This window comes from Schistosoma haematobium, chromosome ZW (assembly GCF_000699445.3).
Source record: "Schistosoma haematobium chromosome ZW, whole genome shotgun sequence".
Taxonomy (NCBI): domain Eukaryota; kingdom Metazoa; phylum Platyhelminthes; class Trematoda; order Strigeidida; family Schistosomatidae; genus Schistosoma; species Schistosoma haematobium.
In genome coordinates, this window is record NC_067195.1 from 44,814,222 (window position 1) to 44,837,985 (window position 23,764).

Here is a 23,764-nt window from a genome sequence, read left to right on the forward strand (position 1 = left end):
TACGTAATACTTAATTTATGTTTTTAAGCACATGTTTAAAAGGACATGAAAATGTTTATAATTAAACTTTGTTTTTACTATGTAGTCAGACACCATAAGTCGTTTTCAACGCCACAACACAAAAATCACGGGGCGCTTTACAGACAAATTTGATTCAGGTCCTATTTTCTCGAAACAATTCGCTTAATTCCCCAGTGAGTCATATTTGGTACTTACGTCATGCAAACCACTTTACAGAAACTTCTTTGGATTTTATTGCATAATGCCCAGTACTTGGCAGACTTTTACTGATCACTAAGTTAAATTAACTTATGAGTCGTTATACCAATATTTCTCAGGACTATCCAGCTCACACTCTGGTAGTCAGCGACTGATCTATGTTCATATTAAAGAGAAGTCAATGTGCGTACACTGCGGTCCTGTGTTTTATGATTCAACTCAGTCGGGGATTATTATCCAAAGGGATTTTATGTTGACACAAGCACCACATCTGCAACAGTCTGAATATATATATATATATATATATATATATATATATATATAAATTTAATCCCTGTACAAAATAAGGAAGTGAATGAATACATGAACTTTAATTCTGTGAAGCTACTAAGATGTTTGCGGCCAACTCTTAACCAATCACCCTAAGTTGTTACAAACCTAAAATAATATAGGAATATGTAATAGACAATGAGTTAAAACTTAACCGGTCAAAATGTTCTGTCATGAATGTTCTGCCTCATTTGATACAAGCAACTACATCCTCCATAGAAATCCACTCCCGATTGTCTCCTCAGAGCATAATCTTATGTTTGTAACCACAGAGAGCTTAGATAACAGCTCAAACTACAGGAGGGATTCAGTGAAGGCAAATGCAACTCCCCATTTTATGCTAAGAGTCCTTGGCGCACTCACTACAGGGTATTTCCCAACTTCGTTTAAGGCGTACACACGGTAGTACATTGAGATTCACAATATCTTTGAAAAAGACATCAGTCTCTTAGACCAAGTACGGAAACTGGCAACAAAGTGGACGATAGGCCTTAAATATAGATTGTACGTGGACAAGCTCCAACACATAATGTTATTCTCTACGAGATACGGGAGAATAAGAGGTTATCTGACAATAGCATACAACATATTAATTTCCACGTCACCCCAACACAAGCACAAGAACACCATCAGAACGCTCCTTGAGGTAACCCTCTAAGGATTGCACATCAAAGAACGATCGCATATGTGCGCTCCTATTTTTCCTTCTAAAAGTTACCTTCATTTAGAATATTCTCTCAGCTGAAGTGACCACGGCTTTAAAAGGAGACTTGATGAACACGTGTTCACCCGAAGATAACAATCTCCCACTCGGAATAGATATGTCTTATGTACTTACCACAGTTGTCTTCGCCACATATCAGTAATCAATTCATATCTCTCTTATTATTATTTCCGTTTACTCCCTTATTCTTCCAATTCTATCTTCTTACACCTATTATGTAAATCATTTGTTTATTCTTGAAACAATCCTCTTCACTTAGCACTCGAATTATCACATTATTATTTTCAGTGCAATCACCTAACTTCCCACCTGGTGATGCGATAGATGCTAGTATCCAGAAACCCTATCGCCCTGGGACAAACGCACTCACTGGAACTAAAAATATACAAATCCTCAACTAATTGCCAAACTGACTAGAATTAGTGCAGCCGAGTGTCTAGACTGTCACACATTATACATAACCAACTATCTGGGACCATACAGAAACATCAAGAAGAGAGAGCAAATAAATTATTCGGTTTATACAAGCACGTGATATAGTTATTAGATATTGGATGTATTGGAGTTGGTTTGGGTAGTGGCGGTAGGAAAAGTGTCGAAGGTCAGTTTTGATTTTCGGTTCTCCAAATACCTACTTCCGATGTCTAGATTGGGTCGTAAAATTATAAATACACCCAGGGCACCAAAATCTATAGGACCATACAAGTAATATAAAACCCAAATCTCCATTTTGTAGTCAAGGTGTAGCTGTGAATAACACCTTATATATTTCAGGCCAGTTGGGTCTTGATCCTGACACAATGCTTTTTGCTGGAGATGATGTTGAATCACAAACTCATCAGTCTCTTAAAAACATCAGAGAAGTAGTTCAGTCTGCTGGTTTTACTATGCGGGATGTTGTTAAGACCACTTTGCTTTTAGCCGATATGAATGATTTCGGGAAAGTTAATACGATATATGCACAATGTAATTTTTGGTACTAATAACTCTACCCTCTTTCAGATTTTGCAGATCCATATCCAGCTCGGGCTACTTACCAAGTTGAATGTTTACCGAAAGTATGTTGCTTGTTTAATTAATCCGATAATCAGAATGGGAAAATAGAAATAGAAGCAATAGCAGTTCGGGAGGAATCAGGATCTCAAGGAAATGAAAGCTTAGAATAATCTGGCTCTCCAATTTTGTCAGGAGCTTTGCTCAATAGAGTTCCACATTCTAGTAATGAATAAAGGAAACCGTAGTTCTTCACAACTTTGGAGTATTCTTGCACGCGCAGTCAAGTGTAGTTACAAAGAAGGAAAGCCTAAATTATCTTGTAGCAGGCACTTTGAAACTAGTCGTTTGACGAAAAAGGTTTTTGAAGTCCATCTATTAGAACAGTCCGCCGAGGTGATTGTCGTGTGCATTTATCACTTAGTATTTGTCATCTCTTAGTTTTATTCCCCACAGTATTTATAACTAAACGTGTTAGGTAAGAATTGAATTTCTATTTGACCTGGAAACAATAAGCCACACCTCAATTCCCACAGCGGAAACAATTCCCAGCTGGTTTAGTTAATATAACTTCGTTAATAAAAGCATCCGTATTATCTTTCTTATTTAACCAGTATTTCTCAGTATTACAACTAATCGTCTGTTTCAAACATTAATTTTGTTTAGGGGGGTGTTAACGTTAGTACTGTATACTGAAACGTTTTTTGGGATTCTAAGTAGTCTAAAAATGTAACTCTATGCAATAACATACAGATTAAGATATTCCAGAAATTATCGACTTGAGGGTTCCTTTTGAAGAGTAAAGCCGTGACTTGGCAAGTCTGCCCATTAAAAAAGTGTTTTTGAGTTGCTTTACTGACTCGTTAGAAGTTCACTGAGGGAATAATCAAATTATTAATGTTGCTGTTTTTACATACCCCTGTTACCCCTCGTGGAGGAGTATAGGCCACCCACCATAAGATTACATAAGCTTACCCTTATCCCTTTAAATTTTATGGATATACAAACTTGACAATACTTTCAAACCTAACTAGGTTATCTGTACAAATAGAGGGTTTTTACACCCATGTAGTTCTATTTTAGCGAACTTGTGCCCGTTGATCCTATTTCAAAATCCACGTCTCACTTATTGAAATATCTTTAGGACACTAAACTAACTCGATAGGTAAGGTTTCTTGTCTTACATGCTTAGTTTTGGTTAGTCTGCCAAACAAACGTTAATTTAAAAGTATTTTTCAGTGAATAACCACATTGTCTCACTAAACATGTGTGACCGTGAACTGGACTTTAAATAAATCGTTTTCACATGCTACTACCTGTTATCCAGAGATAACTAACATTTCTGCTTCTAAGAAAATGAGGTTCAGAAATTAGAAATACTACGGCCAGTGGTGAATCAAGTGGGATTTTAGTTCCCCACTATAAACATATGGTTTTCTGTCACTTATTGGTTTGTGATTAACTTTAATATGGTTACATGATAGTACATATGTAACCCTAAGAATAGTTTAAAGATACATATTGGATTTAAAGGTTTTTCCATTTTCAAATTTAGATGCCTAACAACAGCAAAGGCACTCTAATTGAGCCCATATATATTTACATTTGACCACCTTGTGATATTGTCGATTCGCATGTTTTTGATGTCCAAGACTTGGGTCCTTTTGGAGCTTGATCTGACTCGTGTTCCCTTAGTAGCTTTACTCTTAGATAAGATGTTTATCCACTTGTTTGTTACTCAAATGTCTGAACTAAAATATATCAAGAAATTTTCCTTATCAGTGGAAATGTCACTTATTTTTCACTTCGATCTTGCAGTGGTCTGTCATATGTCGCACTGATTGCAAATAGTTATTCAGTTTTCTAGTTATTTTCAACTTTGTGACCAACTATTGATGTGTAAAATGTGTGGAATTTAAATGACTAATAAACGAACTTAGTACTGGACAGTTTGTCAGCAAATGCCACAAATGATGAGAGGAGTTTCATGTATGCACAAGTTTCGATTGACATACATTGGTTTGGACGGTTTCATAGTATCACTAGCTCACACAAAAAATATGACTCCAATTCGAGTTCATAAGTATTATTGGTAAACAATGTGTACCACATAACTAGCGTATTTTTTGTATAACTTGGAGGAATGTATTGTGATGTAATAAGAACAGTTTAGAAGCTGTATACTTCAGTACTTATTCTGTTGTAAAAATTTTTTGCCACCTAAAACTCGATTCCGTTAAAAGCCAATGAATCTCTTTAAGGTTATCTAATCTAAACCCATTACAGCTATGGTAAAAGATTCGAGTAGTTTATGCGCAATTCGCTAACAGTACATTGCAATTGAAAATGGAGGGACAAAGCAAAATGCAAAAGGGTGCTTAGGTTTTCAGAAATGATTCTCAGCCGTGTAGAATGAATATTTTATTGATCAGAATCTTAGTTCGTTTGTATTTCTGCAACAATACTGACGTATAATGCACAAATTAGTTCGGCAATATTTCATTTTAGTGCAAATGTTTAGGTAAAGAAAATGGATCGTCTGTTGAGATTGTGAACCTACACCAAATGGCTGTTTTATTGTTTTGACGAAGACCCGATTGTTAAATTGGTTGGCAGATTTCGTTAAGATGACATTGAACTGGATGGTTTTATTGTGAAGCACTAATTGTTTTTCTAAACACCGGCACTACAAAAACACATGAGCTACCGAAATTTCTGTGCAAGTGACTAACAGCGTATTTTTTAGAAACTGAATCCCATTGATTGTTGTCAACAGTTTCTCCCCCATTATCTCAGTAATATGAAAAGACATCAGTTCATGGAATTTGAGGATGTATCTAATGATCAAAAAAGTCACTTATATGTTTAACATTAATCCCGTCATGTGTAATGTGGAAATGAAGTCCTAATCATTAAATTGACCTTGTGAAAGAACTCTTAACAATAAAGGGTTTATTATCCATATTTTTAAAATAACAAAATCCAATGACCCTGACCTGTTTTGTGTTTTGACAAGCGTATTTATATCCACAGTTTACATCACGTACTAATTATTCAGATAACCACAAAGCCAGAAACCACTGAACTGCTTTTTTTACGTAGTATGAAGTAGATAATAGTCACGCAATAGAGTGAATTGTGTGAACCATCATATACCAGCTTAGTAGTCTAAGGGTTAGACACTCGCCACAAGGTCTAGAGGTCCTGAGTTGAACCCCTTTGGGTGTCTCGGATGTACACTGTCAAGGAGTCTTGTACTTGGACGAATCAGGTGTCTAGTGCCTCTTGGTTTTCAATGATCGTCAGTTTGTTTATTATTATTATTTAAACACATAAATATTGGTACAAGAGAGCGCCAAAATATATGCGCCACACAAAACAATGAGAATTCGAAGGGAAAGAAAAAAAAGGTAAGGAGCGTGAAAAAAAAGAGAACAATAACGAAGAGGTTGGTGTAAGGTAGTGTAGTAATAATAATAGTAATAATGAGGGAACGGAAAGGTACAATCAGAAGAAATCTTTCAGTTAAGGGAGACACAACCACTTTTTATGAAGAAAGTAAGGGAAGGTTACAGCAGGATCGCCACTGGCTTCTATTCTGAGCCACATCTGATAACGTCTCTAGCCACTGTGTAGCACCATCTCTCGGACCCCAACCAGGGAGTCGTGAAGGACCAACACAAGCCAGTCCTTTGCAGCTTTCTTTCATACCACGACACCATGTCATGCACTGACCATCTCTCCGCTTCTTCCAACCAGTCCCAGAGTCGGCAAATAATGCACGACGTGGAATTCTCTGGGACGACATTCGTAGAACATGTCCAAGCCACCGAAGTCGATGTTTCAAGATGGTGACATCGATTGCATTATCATCTGTGCCCGAACACACGATGCCGAACCTCTGCATTACTAACATGACACTGCCACTGGATGTAACGCAAACTGAAAGTTGGGTGACCGTCACAAATCTCATATACTCTTCTAATGCATGTACATCGCTGATCTCGTATATTAGGAATTATATTTTGACTGTCTAAAGACTACAACGGATAAATCGTAGCAAAAATTTTCGTTGCGGATTTTCTTTGTAAATAATTATGTCTTCATGATGGTGCTTTTGGCAAAATTATAAAACAATGTGGAGTAAGTTAGACCTACTATATTGAAGACTGAAGTAATTTTGGAAACTAACATTATCTACTAAATGTTCATCGTGAGATAGTTTTTCTGGTAACATTCAAAATGAAAGTCAGCCCCATCCTTTCAGTTTTATCGTAATGGTTATTCGTTGTCTTTAATCAATATATATAGACTTCGTAATTGGTTATCTATAGCCAAGTAATTCTCTACAAGTTCATGCAATAGGATATAAGTCACTTATTTGTATTAGATGCAATTATATTGCCTGGTCATCCATATATAAACTGATTGGATAGTTTTTTATGAACGTAATGTGTTATCCCTGAGTGATTTGAATTCCTGATGAATTATGTTCAAATCCTACAATATTTCATTGAAGTATTTATTTTCATATATTTTCGATTATAAATAACAGATAGATGAAAATACTTTGTGGTTGGAACTTGTACCGCGTCCGGTTATTCACCAGTCAAATGATTCACTTGAATTACCCACCATTGTTTCTTCTTTACATGTACGGATCTATAAAACACTTAGTATCGCTAAAACAACCGACTCTTCTTGTATGAATCCATTGTTAGATGTGTTAACTGGTTTCGATAACACAGGGAATGTTCACTTATGGTCTAGTGAAATTTTATTGGCCCACAGTATGTTCTTTGATTGCCTTTATCCTGGTCTATGGAATGAATTGTATAATAATTTTGGTGATCATCCGATTGAAAACGTCTGTGAATTATGTGCTGGTATGACTGGTGCTGCTGGTTTAGCTATTTCTTTACGCAAATATTCAAATATATTTAAAACGTCATATGTTTTGATTACTGATGGTAATGATCAATGTGTTGCATCTATCTCCTCTATTATTGAGCATAATTCTAAACGCTTATTGGATAATTGCAATCTTGATCAAGATTTCCTGTTACATATGGACGTAAAAAATATTCGATGGCCAGAAGATGTAAGCTACATGTTGTGTAGTGTGATGTAAATGACTAACGAAACAATTTAACAACCAACCATAGTTTGGGTTTTTCGTATTTATTATTATAAAGAAATTAACGAATAAGGCTTTATAAACCAGAATGATGTCTTGTTCGATTCTTAGTGAAAAAATAATCCGAATCAGTTTATTAGTCTCTTCTCAGTTAGTCATCACCGACATTATAAGATGGTGAAACTGTTCGGTCAACTAAACTTATATATTTTGCTCGTTTTCTATGTAATTCACTGTTTTTCGTGCCTCATACAATTGTTCCAGCTGATATTTTCAGTTAAATATTATGCTTCAATTTATTCATATTAATTTCGTCGAAATACACTGGAACTGCATCAGTTGAATAGTTATAATCAGAAAATAATGTGAAAATAAGTTGTTTTACTAATAATATTGGTCTTTGGCGGTACTAATGCTACTTTTTATTATTATAACTTGGGCAAGTCAGTTTCCTGTTTCCTGTTCATTTTCCGGGTCAGCAATTAGTGCCGGTTTACGATGCCAACTTATGGGAAAGTCTTTGTAAAATCTTTCGAGAATTTTGTTCAAAATATTCAGAAACAGGGAGATTGTGCATAAAACACTAAATGAGGAAAGGTTATCTTTGTGTTATGGATCGTTCAGAGAATACTTGTTTACAACATTGCTAAATAACCGAACAAACAAGAACCGTCTACTCGAGAATTCTTTGTCAGTTAAATGTTACGTATTCCTACGTGTGTGCTCAAAAATCATTTTAATCTGATGCATCATGTAGTCTAGCTGGACTGTTTAATAGGTTCACCGGAGTAATAATCTTCACTACAAATTAATACTATTTGAAGAAACAGTGCTAATTTGAAAAAGTACGAAAATGTCCGTTTACTCTTTACCTTTTTAATGACTTAACAAAGCCCATCCATTGTTTTTAGGATGAAAATTACAACCCCCATGTTTCATGGTGGGACCGTTTCTGTAAATCTTCGCTGAGATTAGAAACAAATACATTTTCCGTGCTTAGATATCCCCTCAATTATTTGCATTCGTGAGATGGTTCATTAGTTTATGAAAAGTAATACATTTCAACTGATTGCTGGATAGTAACCACTACGACTTTGAATTATTCGGTAAGCTATTGCTGATGGTATTCGACCAACAGACATTGAGTATCTTACGTAGGCAATTGTTTACAAATACTTGTACATTTTGATGATGGCTGTAGTAGCTCTCGAAGTTTCAGTTCCGTACAATAGAGCTGTCTTGACGTTCGGGTTGAAGATTCTGATTTTCATATTGGCTGATAGATGTTTTGAGTTCCATATTTTCTTCAGTTGTAGGAATGCAGCTCTTGATTTGCCGATCCTTGTCTCCATATCCGCATCCGATCCTCCTTATTTGTCGATGATGCCGCCCAGGTACATGAAAATTTCCAGCTCTTCCAGAGTTTCTTCACCAAGTGTGATTAGGTTGGTGTTCTCCGTGTTGTATTTGGGGATTTCGCCTTTTCCCTTGTGTATGTTGAGGCCTACTGATACGAAGACTGCCGCTACACTGACTGCCCCCAAATGCCCTGACTGTCTTGATCTGCATTTGTTGATGTGTATGGAATAGAAGGACCAGGTCATCTGAAGAGTCCAAATCGTCTAGCTGCATCCAAGCTTTCTATTGTATTCCATGCTTACCCTGAAATGTGGAGGTCTTCATAATTTAGTCAACCACCAGAAGAAAGACGAAGGGAGAGAGTAATCAACCTTGTCTGTCTCCGGTCCTTACTTGGGATGCATCTGTCAGCTGTCCTCCATGCGCTATTTTGCATTGTAGTCCGTCGTATGAATTCCGGATGATGTTGACGATTTACTCAGGTACACCATAGTGTCGAAGAAGGTTCCATGATGTTCTATCCACGCTGTCAAACGCCTTTTTCGTAGTCAAGGAAGTTGATGTGTATAGTGACGAGTTCCATTCAATTGATTTTTGATCGATACGTCTACTGAATCTATCATCCGGCTCAGCAACACTGTTGGAAACTTTTCATAGTACTGATTGTAATGTGATGCTTCTGTATTTTTCAGACTTCCTCAGATCTTTTATTGATATCTTGATGAGGTATCCTTCTTTCCAGTCTGTCAACACTTTTTCCTTCTCTCAAGTCTTCCTGAATGGATTGTGGAGCACGTTCGCAGTTGCTTTTATGTCTGACTTCAGAGCTTTATCTGGTATGTTGTCACGTGCTGCTGCTTTCCCACTCTTGGTTTGTTTGATGGCTATCCTGATTTCTTCAATCGTTTATAGAGTGACATCTATAGAGAGGTCTATAGGTGCTATCTTGAATTCGTTGATTTTGTTAATATCTCGTAGGGAGGTTGTATTGAACCTTAGTAATTCTGTTTCTTCAGCTATCTAGTGTTTCTTTAGCTTCAGTTTCATCTTGGCCATAACCAGGTTGTGATCTCAATTTACGTCAGCTCCTCTCTTGGTTCTCACATCCTCCATTGTCCTTGTGAATTTTTTGTTGATACAAGTATAATCTATCTGGTTCTCTGTGGTGTGAACGGTGAGATCTATGTAGCTTTGTGTATGCGTTTGTGAAGGGATATTGTGCCACCTATAACCAATTTGTTGAATGCACATGGGTTTGCAAATCTCTCCCCATTTTCGTTTTTCATTCCTCAGCGTCCCATGATTTCTTCATATCCAGTGTTGTTAATCCTGACTTTGGCGTTTAGGTCTCCAATCAGGGTGGTGAGATCCTTTCTATACACTTCGCTATGATTGATTGCAGCTTCTCATAGAACTGATCTTCATTGTGCTATCATTGGTGGGTGCACAACATTGGATAACTTTCATTGTGATTCCTTCCTTCTTTTTTTGCAGGATTATTTGATGTTTCTGGTTTTGTAAGATTCCTATCCTATAAGTGCATCTTAAGCTTTTTTGGACATCATCAGAGCATCTCTCTGAGTGTGTGGAACATTTTCTTCTCTGTGACTGGAATACAGCAGCATCTTCCGAATCTAATCTTTTCTGTCCAGCTTATGTCTGATGGGTTTCACTGATTCCGAGAACCGCTAAATTGTATCTCCTCATATCTGTAGCTATTTGATCAGTCCTCTCAGTCTTCTACATTGTCTGAACATTCCATGTACCTATAATAATTGTTGCTCTGGTTGTTAGACAGGCCATCGGCGTCGTGATTTTCGAAAAATCTGAACTTTCACCAAGAGGCGCCATAATTCTTCTGAATTATGGTCCTTTAATTCGGAGGGCAGAGTTTAAATGGTTTACATCGTTTATTCTGTTAAGCGTATTCTTAGCAAGGTTGTTTTCTACGGGATGGGGTTGCTGACCATATGCAGAGACAGACGGAGTTGTCGTACTTAGTGTGGAATATTTGAAAACCAGAGCTTATATTTGCTTGTACGAAGTATAAATGACCAGATGTTGGATAGCAAGAAGATTTTCGAATTACTAACTTTCAACTGAAGTAGTTTCGTAGTCGAAATATCTGTTATCTTATATACGATTTTTTTTCTTGTATACTAATTGCTTGATCACGTTTCTATCTTACTATATTTGTTTTATTATTACTCTTCAATTACTGACCTGATTTTATTTTCCAGTCTTCACGGTCATCATCGTCATTGATTGCTGAGCTAGATGAATCGTTAGTTCATCGATTTGATTTAATTATAGCAGCTGATTGTTTCTTTGACCAATCCTACCACCTCAGTATGTTAAATACAATCAATAGACTACTGTCTTTACAATCTGGATCAACATTTCTAGCTATTTCACCTTTACGTGGTAATAGTTTGCATAATTTTATTAATTTGGCTTATCGAATGGAGCAAACTTATAGTTGGACTGTCAAATTAATACCACCTTCAGACTACTTATCATCACAGTTTATAAGTTATTTAATTGATGAATCAAATCGTGTTCAATTTAATGACAGTGAATTAGATAATAAAATTGGTCATTTGATTGCTTTTACACGAACTAACTAGTGTTTTAAGTTATTTTGGAAAAAGGAACGTAATATCATATTATTATAAAAGCGTAGTTTTTGTATTTGTAAATATTGTAAATAATAAATCAGTTTTCTACTTATTGTTCGAGATTTTTGTTTGGATGTTTTTTCTGTGTATTTAAAAATTCGTAGTCTAACAAAAGCAAACGGTAAGTGTACATGCTCATCTTTTACTTGAGATCTATTCACAGTGGTTTGCTCTAAAGAAACCTTCGTAGCAGTAGTCTATAGAATAAGATAGTCTATGAATATCCCGTCTTATTGAACCTGTAGTCACAACAAAATTTAAGCTTTTCTTGTGTGATGATAGACAACAGCTTTTATAATTCTATCAAACAAACTCGGGGATAATTGATTTTCGTATATACGATCAGTAGATGTGTGAGTGCTGTGATTCTTTTTATGTTTTACTTATATTTTCATCTGTATTGCTTCAAAGTTTTAATTCTCAACTTGTTTATCTTCTCATTTTACGCCATCTAAATATTATCTTGAGAAGTGGGTTTTCTTTTCGAATAAGTTTTTTTATCAATAGTCATATAAGAATAATTTTCCTACAGCCAGACATATAGTTTCATCAGTCTCCACCCTAGTTCATGCATGCACTAATCACTTCATATCATTGCGATGAGTTAGCAAATTATGATACTGAACATTGTGTGGATAGCTTGATACCATTCATATAAACTAACAGAAGTTTATTAATTTAGATTTAAGCACTTATTTGGAGAGAGATTCAACTAATATTACATAGTAGGATTTTCAATTAAGATCATAAAGTGATCAATGTTAGACCACAATTGAAGCACTGGACGGCTGTTTCACCCTAGTATGGGACTATTCAACAGTGTGCATCCACGATCCCGCGTGCGGGACCAAACATTAACTGGTTCATGATCTCAATTGAAACTGAACAATCTCCACAACCTTATACTGATAATGGTACGATTTGTTCGTAGTGTTTTGATACTGTCTGTGATTATATTGAAGTCAAACTATTTTAGTGTGTTTTCAAACTGACGTAGAATGATAAATAAGAGTGGTGAATACGAAAAGACTAAGACTTTTTAGTATATGATACTTTCATAAGATGGATTTTTTTCTAGATAGAATTTACTTTCACAGTTGTAATCACGGACTGATCTTAGCTTGAACACCATTGAAAATCTGGAAACATTGAACAACCGTTTCGTCCCGGCATGTGGTTCCTCGGTGGTACTCATTTGTGACCTCCATGCGGGAATCGGACTCAAGACCTTTCGTCTTGCGCGCGAATGCTTAACCTCTAGACCACTGAACTGGTATCCGACTGTGTTATTGTCTAACTTGCAAAAGTTTTATGTAAAGGTCATGTTATATCTGACTTCTTCAATTAGTACTTAAGTAAATAAAATCATTTGAATATGCTGTAGTTTGATATGTCTCTTGCCTTACGCAATGAAGGCAACTTTTTAAATAGTCTAGTGGGCATTTCGAAGTTGGTTTTCAAAAAGTAATACCATCTAAAGAGGTTTTGAAAATCAATGTGAAGATCCAACTACTGTGGTATAATATTTTCTGAATTCCCAAAAATCCAAACTTACAACATTCTGTCAGCATCGATACATGAACTTCCTAGTTTCACTGTCCACTGGGTCAGGATCCAATAATCCACATTTCTAACTTCAATCAGTCTGCGATATAGCCCTAAGATCATATGATTTTATATCATAGCTGTCTGCTGAGTGATTTCTGTTTTGTTTTTAGTAAATTATCTTAGTCCTGAAAATTTCATCTTTTCGTAGAATGTTAATTATATTCTTAAAAAGGTATTTAGTTTAGAATTTCACAAGTGCTAACTATTTCCAGACTTGCTCACTTATATGTTATTACTAACGTACTGATATTCAGACGTGTTAATTATCAGTAGTATAGGAGTTTTGCTCAACATTTAAAACTTATGGCTCATTAAAATAGTAATGACAATAACACAATTCCTTTTTTACTCTTTTTTATTTTTAGTACTTATTTCTAGTTGTCGGTGGTTTTGCTTTATTTGCGTCAGCTGTTTACATTAGATTTTACAAAGTAATTGAAACTTCGATCTTTTCATATGAAAATCAATGTTTTCTTACTGTTATTAGTATTGAACTTGACAGTAGCTTTCATCATTAACTTATACCAGTTGAAACGTATCGAACAATAGTTTCATTCTGATTTTCCATGGTTATTTAATCAATACACGTTCAGTAACAAATTCGATGGATTTCCAGGTAGAATTCAATTATATACACACTATATTTGCCATCGTTGGGTCACATTTCAAATCTTAAGGCGATCTACCTAACACAGGTTTAAGATCAGGGTAATGGTACAAAAATGTCGTAGCTTATAATTTAGTGTTGTTACTTGTTTTCTCATGTGATAAATAAACTGTTAATACTTGGATTTATCAAGGGTAGTTGTCTGTTTTGCCAGCTCTACACGGTAATTCCCTTGTTTTCATTATTGGTGAGTAGAACAGTGATGTGAATCGGTAGAACACTGCTCATGTGATCCGGTAAATAATGCATTCACAAACTGGTGACTTGGGTTTCGATACAATTTTTTTGTTTTTTATTACCTTATCCATGACAGTAATTAGATTGCTAAAATCGAGCAAATGAAGTTTGAGGATATTAGATTTCTTCAAGGCCAGATTACTAAAGTTAGATTATGTGGTCCAAAATTTGAAAGCAACATCTTATTATATTTCCCATGTTGTCTTAGTTATCACTTATCATTTAGACGTATCTGATATGTTGAAGACAATTATTCTGTCGTTTTAATTGTTCCATTTTACCGAGTATTGGATAAAACATCAACCTATCATGAGTGATAAAATTCTCGTGAGTCATCAAGGAATCGTGGACTCAGTTTTCGTGCTTGTTGGCACTCGTTAGCAAGGTATAGCTATAATATTGACAGAAGCGATGCTCTTTGTGTGACTCGAACCCGCGTTACACAGCTTCATATCAGATTATGAATATTGTTATACATTACAAATTTTGATTATTACTCTGAAGTCCAGACAAGTTTTCTGGGAGAATTTAAATTTCAATCGCTGAGATTATTTCAAATATAATTTTCACATATAATGACTTCTCTATACTCAGTGCCCAGTTTCCGTCACACTATTCGTTCTAATATTGACGAATATTCATATACATTACAAATTGTGTTCCAAGTCGCGTATGCTGTGTATTACTACCATCTAATATACATGCATTTCACTTTGTTTTTTTCCGTAGTTAACTGTTACACGACCTAGTAAATATCTTTGTCCAATGTCTCAGTGTTCACCACTCATTAAAAATATGTCATGGGGTTCCATTACAGTGGAAACAATATCTGAAGATGGAACAATTAATCCAAACAAGTTAATCACATACCGAGATGCAAAACTGTGGCCAAATGGTAGTCGTGCATGGGATTGGAACGAATCTGGCACTGGTCATTTTTCAGGGATTCAGAAACAGGATGTTGATGAACTACTCAGTTATAAACCAAATATTATTATACTGAGTAAAGGAGTACTATCTCAGTTGAAAGTACCGCAATCATTAATTGATCACATAAATCAATCTGATCCACGTATTAAAGTAATAGTAGAGACGAGTAAAAAAGCATTCAAATTGTATAACGAATATGCAATTCAAGGTGAACGTGTTGCAGCCTTAATACATTCTACTTGTTGATAGAATTGACGTTTTATTTACAATGCTATGTTATTTTTTGTTGACTTCCTTATTTATCATATCATCACCGTATTTGAGATAGATAAACTCTTTATAGTAAGATTTTTTTGTCATCGGACTGTTTGTTTAAAGGAAAAAATAATACCTTGGGTATTGATTTATCGTACACTTTTATTTTTGAATTATGTTTTGTTCAATACGTCGGGATGATAACTGGGACTGTAGTAAAAAGAACCTTCCGTAGCGACAGGATCTAAACCAACGTTTTATATAATAATAATTAAACAAGTTAAATCACAGTTTTACTTCACACACTGAGTAGTACTTTGTTCAGATATCATGTAAATGAGAAATGTGCAACTATGCAGCCAGATCGCGTCTTCCTTCAAATCAAGTTTAATTAGATACATTGAACAAGTAATTGAATGGTTATGGGACTACGTACATGAATGGTGATTAAAGGTGGAAGAAAACCTTCCTATCTTTTAGTTTCTAGGTAGTAAACACTCAAAAAAGTGAACTGTAATGTTAATAAGTGTAACTGATACCTCGTACAGCAGTAGTCTTAACTTTCACAAAACAAAAATATCAAAAGATAGCCAATAATAATCTTTGGATAGGAAGAATGATCAATAAACAACAATAAATCAAAATCGAATTCACGAATCAATCTAAGCTAAACTATCATTGAGAACGTGGAAGCACTGGACGGCTGTTCCATCCTAGTATGGGATTCGGCAGTGTGCATCCACGATCCCACACGTGAGACTGGGATCCAGGACCATCGGTTCCGCGCACGAACGGTTAACCTCCAGACCACTGAGCCGGTATCTAGCGTGTACGATCGTGGATACACACTGCTGAGAAGTCCCATACTAGGTAGGACGAAACGGCCGTCCAGTGCTTACAGGTTTTCGATGGTGGTCTAGCTTATATTGCCTCGTGAATTTGACTTTGAAAATACTGCAATATCTACAAATCCCCATATCGATAACAATGAATCACTTGAGAAATAAGTGTGAAAATAAATTTTTTTGGGAGAAGACTAGATTTTCATCTTAAAAAATTTATTTGATTCAAATGAGAAAAAACTAATTGGTTTATGGTTGATAAATAATACACATTATATCACAAGTTATTTTTCAAGAAAACGAACACATTAACATACATAGAAAAGCAATACTTATCATATCCCTGAGTTAGGTTCAGTACGTGAAATGCATACATATTAGTACATTGATTCTCATTATGTAATATTCATCCATAAATTTAATCGTATAAGATAAAGGGAAATTTAACAAACATCAACGATAACCAAGATAAAGCTGAAATAATAATCAAACAATAATTATAAATGCATATTTGATCACCAATTAACTTGTTTTAAATCAGACCAATTATTACCAATTCTCAATTTTACTGGGAGTGGGATATTGATATTGCAATGTTTACTTGTATTAGACATTGTTTGTCGAATTAATGCGCCGAATTGTTTAACGGATGATTCAGGAAAAATCTGAAATATAAATGTATGAAGAGTTAGATATAAATTGTGAATTGATTGAAGTTGGAAACGCCAACGGTCAGTTGTTTGCAGGTCAGGCGCTCATCGTGAAGCCTAAATGACTAGGTTTCAATCCATGATGGAGACATAGGTGCACATTACTGAGGAGTACTGTAGTAAGGTGAAGGAGAGCTTCTTGGGTTGTTTTGTTATAGAAAGAAATAGATTATTTATGGGGTCAAACACTACTTACTTCATAGATTAATTCATCATGTTCATGTAAGACAAGATGAGCATAACCGGGAATATTAGATGAATGAATTGCTTGGTCAACTGCTAACATAGCAATCTTAGCTATTTCCGATGCACTTCCTTGAATGATATTATTAACAGCTTGACGTTCAGCCTAGTGAAAAAATAAATCAAAGATAAAAACATTAATAAACACGGGAATAATTAGTCATAGACATGGTTGCCCCACAATGCCCTGGTACGGCCGAGAGTGGGGAGAGTCCGTCCTCCCTCTCGAAATGCTCTCATAAGGCCACGCGTATACAGCCTCTGCCAGGGAAGTCCTACTCACTGCCTTCTCGCACCACGGGTGTTATTTACGAAATTGAGAGGACGGAAAGTAAACGTCCAGCATTTTAACCGGGCCGGTGGACACGGTGAGTCCACCTAGGGGAGTTGGAAAACCCTGATTGCAAACCACTGGCGCACATGGGCTCCAGTATCTTAAGGGAACAAATGGCGTATGGACCAATTGTTGGTCACCGGCTACCATGGGACTGCATCTTCTCACGACGCTCCACTGCCTTGTGGGTTAGACCTTTAGGTCAAAGGCTAGGGGTGTGGCCCCCTAAGAAAACCACCTGCTTCGGTCTGGGCACCCGAGCGGTATCACAGCCCACACATAAATAGAATGGAATGAAATGACGATATCGTGCGGCGCATAATGATTTTGATCATTCGATCAAAAACTAAAACTCTGCCCCAGCCTATACTTTACATTAGATAACTGCCGCTCAATTTCAGAATGGGAATCGACAGCTGACGAAATTTTTCAGGTCTTTCAACTAATATCAGTTGGTGAAGTGAAAAACAATTGAGATTTTAAAATTTATAACTAAAGCAAATGATAGGTATCATAAAATCAATAGGCGGTATTGTTCATAAAGTAGAAAATACTAACCTTAATAACAGCAAAATGATTCCGTACATCATGCTTTTTCGACCAATTACAGTTGAGTTCATAAGGTGTATCGCTGTCAAATACCGTTTTCGAGTTTAACGCAGGTAGGAGACGGATATGACCATTAAGTGTTTGAATTTGACCTTCACGATGAGCAGTTAAAACTGTTGTTGTAATAAACTTTTGAACACCTACAGTGTTTTTTTAAGAAAGGATGTTTCAAAGAATGAAATAACTAGTAATCTAAAACACAACTCCGATAAAAATCAGTGGACAATGAATTAGAGCTCTTTTTCTATACAGATCCAGAAAAAAAAATCTATAAAAGTACTTCGGATTGATTATTTCAGAGAGTGAGGTTTTAAACTGGCAGTTTAGATGATAATATTATCGTTAAATTTATCTTCCTTTATTTGTGAATACTTCACTGTGGTTATTTGTTTGCCTTTTAAAAGAACCATAGAGACGTGCATTTTATTGGTGCTATTACCGAGTACAAAGTGATCTTGACCAACTTATTCGCTAATATGTTTATTTGTTGCGTATGATATTAAATACTGAGATATTTATCACACGTAACAATATTTTCAATTCTTACCATGAAATTCTAATGTAAACTAAATAGTATCCAAGACAAATTTAAAATAGCTTTATTATTCATTTCCTTGATGAATTACCGTGACATAGAAGTAGAAACGTTTCTATTGAATGAAGGTAACTTTTTCAGTCTGGTGTACACTGCCTTAATTTCAAGTACTAAATTGTATTTACTGATTATCTTGATCAACACCCTTTTTGTAATGTGTACAGTTTCTGCATTAATCAATTGTGAGAAAAATGAATTCTAACAGTGTTTGCTAGGTATATTAAGTGACCTACAAAGTATAAGTGTGTGTGCACGTGTAGACCTCATTTCTGTTGCATACGTGTGTATCTGTTATATAAGTTTGCAATGAGTTGACATAGATTTACTATATTATCTGTACTTATGGAGATTATTTGACGTGTTCTTAATATACGCCACAGTTTTAGTGTACATATAATATTAGCACTTATTGATTTGCTGATAAAATCATTTCTTTAATGAGAGCTAAGTGGTCGGCCAAATCACTTAACATTTTGACATTTTAACCAAACATAAAGTTAGTGTACGTGAATAGACATGATGACACTAATGAGGACCCAAAAATCGAACTTGGTAAATTACTCATATAAATAAAAAAGATCGAATATAAAAACTTTGCTGCCTAAATAACTTTGAGATGTAATTTCCAGATTTACAATGAGTAGCCATTAACAAGTCGGGTACGAGATAAATATTACCAATGACAATGCATAGTGGTCGTAAAATATCATTAACTGAGTGAAGTTAGGAACATAAACCATTGAACCTAAACAGAATAGCCCAAAACTTAAGCATATCCTTAAAAACCTGAAATTCCAGGGTTCGACCCCTGGAAGTGTCATACATGTTCAGTGTTGAATGGTCACGAGCAAGGAAGAAATAGATGTTCAGTATTCCTTGACTTTCAATGATTATTTAACTACGAGCATTCTGTCATGTAAATTACTACATTCAGCAATCTTCACAAATTCCCGTATAATATAAACAAATAAATTAATTGAAGGATAATTTTTTTAAAATACCACAAATACTAACCGTATGTATTATTTTGATAAATCAACTGAGTCATTTACCTGGATAAGTGTTTAAAAAGCTATCAATTAACTTTTGGGCATTTTGCTGAGATATATTCAATTGACTAGCCAACGTTTGACAACCCATTCCATATAGAATAGCATAGCATAACTGTTTTGCTTGTTGACGTTGAACATCGGTTACTTGATTTGGATGGGGTATATTTAACCAATGGGCAGCTAACTTTAAAAAATATGCATTTAAAAAAGTGTTAATTTAGTTTCTTTTTTTCAATGAAAAAGGTGATCACAGAGTTTACTACAGGTTGTTAATAATAGGGAAGTAATTCTGATAAATAGTTAGTAAATATATTGATTTTAAACAGGACAGCATTAGTCTAAGTGAAAGATACAATTAATAATACAATGTTGTAAGGACGAATAATAAATCGTTTGCGAAATAAGAATACGGGTTAAAAATCAAAGAACAAACGTTTATCCACCACTTAATATGAATTATATATAAGATATTTAATTGAAGAATAAGTTAACAGAATGACAGAGGAATTTAATTTAGAATATAACAGTACAGACTTATTATAGCATTTATACAACCATGTCAGTTTTCTTGTAGCGGTTTTCAAGAATTCCTTAACACGATAATGTGAACAAGGAAACTTTAAAAAGTGGAAAAAGAGACTGATCCATCGAATGTCTACCTTTCATCATATTTCTGTTTGTTGTTTTATTATTTTTCCTTATCAATCAATGAATAGTTAAGTTATCTGGAAAAAAATTAATGGAAAACAGGAGGGGGGCATTTGACAACTGCTTTATGATAGCTTGAACATCAATCTCAACGCGGAACCGAGTTCAACACCATGAGGTTTCATGAAAACCAAAATTCCTTCGGGAAATGAGTCAAAATACAACGGTCTACATTTCTAATGCGTCAACCGTGTGATAATTCCTGGAGAGTATCAAATTTAAACACACCAGGTTATTTTGTTACTCCCTTTAATGAAAAATACTTTCAAATTGAACATATCTTCACAGATAATCGATCTAAGCAATTATCAACGTTTAATTAATAAAAAATGTACATTTTAGTCCTGTGGAACGAAAACAAACAACAACAAAACAGTTGTATAGCCTTACCTTCTTAAATGCATCTGATTCTGAGTTAGGTTCAATGGATTGATCAACAATTTGACTCGAATGTTCCACTACTGATAAAAGTTTTAAAAGTTCTACATCTTTACTGAAATACGCTAATAATCTTAGTTCGAGTTGACAAAAATCACCAGAAATAAGTAAACCACCAACAGGTGCATGAAAGGCACAACGTGGTTTTATAGTCTAAAAGCAAAATAACCAACAGTAAAAGATATTAAAATTAAGACAATGTTGTAATAGATAAGAATATATATTCAGTCAATCATAAAAATGTAGAACCTGGAAAATATATGCATTGGTTCTAGTGTTTACACCGTTTCAGTACAATGATATGCAAGAGTAGTATGCATAGTGGCAGTATTAGTAGTGGTAGGAAACGTTGTTCTTGGATAACACAGCTCAAGAAGAATGAGTAAATTCACAGAACACAGAAGTATGAGATAATTTTAAATTGCCTCCATACCGATAAGCAACACACTGGAAAAGTATTAGTTTATTGACGAAGCAAAATGAAATTATTGATAATTTTCAATGCTAAACAATGTAGTCACAAAAAAGATGTAAGCGTTTGCTGAATTCAAACCACAAGATTTTAGCAACAGAAGTGCAGATATGCTCAGTAGGAAGATATAGAATGAATTTTAGAAGACATAGATTAGTGTATCAATCTATGATCTACAACTTCGAAAAAAAGAGATTGAGTGAAGTTCGAACCTAGAATCGAATTTTTCAGAGAAATGAACCTGTGACATTTAGGTTTAAGATATCAAACTTTAATAAAACCAATTACATCTTACTGCTTTATTAGTGGATGATTAGACCACTAATTAAGATAAAAAAATTTCACTATAATACCACTGTATAATTAGTAACTCGTATGATTTTATTACTGTTTGTAAATATAAATTATTAGGTAAACTATTTAATATTTTAAAATATATCCATAATTTGGCATTTAATCCGACAAATGGTAATTCACCTCAGTATATTCAATAACGTTATACTATTTATATGGCAGTGAGTGCTAGCAAATAAGACTAAGCATATACCACAGCAGATCGATTATTTCTATTTAGTGTGGGAATTTTTTTAATAAAAAAACACAACATTAGCGAATAGGCTATTTATATACTAATTCATTGGTTATAAAATCCGTGGAGAGTTGGATTAAGCCATGTAGAATGAAAGCTTTATTGAAAATAGGTATATTACAGATGCGAAATCTTTTTCTCCACTTAATAAAAATATTAGTCAGTTAGTGTTCAAATTTGTCGGATGATATATATCTGTTCTTATATGGTGACTGATCACAGTCAATTCAATGGAGCCTACAACTTATTAATAAACAGTAATTACCACTAATGTATAAAAAGAAGAAAATCATTTGTTTTCTTTAATCAAGCATCAAAACAATGATGGGATCAAAGGAATACTGTAGAAGTATCACTTGTGAGACTATTAAACGGACGAATATTAATTAATATACATGCTAGTAAGGAGAATTACGTGTTCTTGATTTTAATTTTATTGATGTGTAGTGGATTAGTTGTTGTTTGGGTAACTAGTGTACAGCGAGTCGATCGTATACGCAATAAAATCGTTCATTTTAGACAGAAGAGCTGCAATGGTGTTCTGGATGAATAAAACGTTATTCCATATAATCACTTTATTCAGTAGGAAAAAATAGTACATCAAAGTACAAGTTCACTACCATACCAATTTCATCTATTTCTAAAAATAACAATATGGCACATATCGAATGTTCCAAATAAATTGAAATGATAATGTTACGAAGGAAAAAAACATAAAAGATTATTTGAATAAAAATACTAAAGTTTAATAAAGAAAGAAGACAGTTTATTCGGAAATATGATCAAGATAGATTTCTTTCAGTTAACAAGATTCATCCTACTTTTATGGAAAATGTACAAGAAAACTAGAGTACGATTATCACTCGTTAATGCCAGTAAGTTTGGTCTCAGTTATGTTGGTATTGAACTAGCTGAAGTAAGTTTTTAGGGATGTTGGGTGGAATGGCTCAGAATTGCTCACAGTAGGGCACGTGCATTAACTCTCCATCTTCAACTAGATCTTGTTTCAGTATTTCGTCAAACATATTTTTTATTCCGTCCTTTGAAACTATATTCTCAATGTTCAGTTTTTCTCATTGCTATTGATGCCTTATTATTTAGGGTCCCTTACTATTCATCTTATCAATTTCATCTCATCGTGTTACATTATTCTTGTACAAGCTCTCTACTCAAACATTACTGGTCAAGTCTGAGCTTATGGAGGACAGTCATAGGAATTGGCTACTTCAACTGGTGTTCGTAAAGTTTGTCTGCTTTTTCGATTTTTATTTAACTTTGTCATAGACACGCTTTTAGAGATAACACTATGCTCGTTTGTTTTTCTCAGGGATTGATCTTCTACCAGGAGAATCACTTATTGACTTAGAATACATAAGCAATATAGTTTGTTTCATAAAGATGAAGTCTTTTGATCACCTTAAACAACAATGCAACCATGTTTGGGATGTAATCGTTTTCCTTCAAATGCAAAACGTTGCTTCCGCACTTGCTTGCGACATCTCCTGAATTAATAGTAGGGAGAGAGGTAGCTGGACGCATCGACTGCTTCATTTATCTTAGGAGTCTCATTAGTCCTGGTAGTTTGGTGTCTGAAGAAATCTCGGCATGGATTTAGAAGACTCAACTAGCATTTGCCAACTTGTATCACTTGTAGCGAAGGCGAGATATCCGTCTGCCAAACAAAGGACGAGTTTAACGTGTAACATTTAGCTCCGTTCTATCTTATGGGTGTGAAACATGATCATTAAGAATAGGATATTCGTAGGTTATTGTTATTCGATAATTGGTTTCTAGGAGGTATGGCTCGTGTATTTTGGAACCACAAAGTAAGCAATGCCTGGGTTATAAATAGAGTACTAGGTATAGATGATATACCGAATAATGAGGTAGTAAATCTTCATAAACTGAGATGGCTTGGACATGTGTTACGTATGCTCAACCACCGCCTACCCTGAAGGGCACTGATTTCTGGTGTAGGAGTTGGCTGGAGGGAAGCTTGAGGCGGGTAAATTAAAACATGGGATCAACTTATGGA

General features: G+C 34.9%; 2 protein-coding genes across 3 annotated transcripts in view; one reads left to right on the forward strand and one right to left on the reverse strand.

Moving 5' to 3' along the window:
- Window positions 1–1,648: 1,648 nt before the first annotated feature.
- On the forward strand, window positions 1,649–15,695 carry MS3_00003668 (uncharacterized protein; the record flags this gene model as incomplete). 2 transcript variants are annotated; one of them, XM_051211529.1, is made up of 7 exons in its annotated part: window positions 1,649–1,874; window positions 1,922–1,978; window positions 2,010–2,239; window positions 2,276–2,331; window positions 2,365–2,662; window positions 6,822–8,509; window positions 11,003–15,695. In XM_051211529.1, the coding sequence occupies 2 exons, from the start codon at window positions 2,495–2,497 to the stop codon at window positions 7,395–7,397; spliced, it is 744 nt and encodes a 247-aa protein (XP_051071596.1). In that variant the 3' UTR covers window positions 7,398–8,509; window positions 11,003–15,695. The 2 variants fall into 2 exon arrangements, with proteins under 2 accessions (XP_051071596.1, XP_035587029.1); XM_035731395.2 differs by lacking the exon at window positions 1,649–1,874 and having other exon boundaries at window positions 1,914–1,978; window positions 2,462–2,662; window positions 6,822–7,367; window positions 11,003–13,479.
- Window positions 15,696–16,178: 483 nt separating this feature from the next.
- MS3_00001168 (uncharacterized protein) overlaps window positions 16,179–23,764 on the reverse strand; it is a 53,797-nt gene continuing 46,211 nt past the window's right edge. The window contains exons 23-27 of the mRNA XM_051208662.1: window positions 20,621–20,821; window positions 19,523–19,706; window positions 17,825–18,015; window positions 16,886–17,038; window positions 16,179–16,644 (exon numbers count right to left, since the gene is read on the reverse strand). Of these exons, the coding sequence (XP_051071597.1) occupies window positions 16,495–16,644; window positions 16,886–17,038; window positions 17,825–18,015; window positions 19,523–19,706; window positions 20,621–20,821 (879 nt within the window). The 3' untranslated portion in view covers window positions 16,179–16,494. The remainder of the gene's footprint in view (window positions 16,645–16,885; window positions 17,039–17,824; window positions 18,016–19,522; window positions 19,707–20,620; window positions 20,822–23,764) is intronic.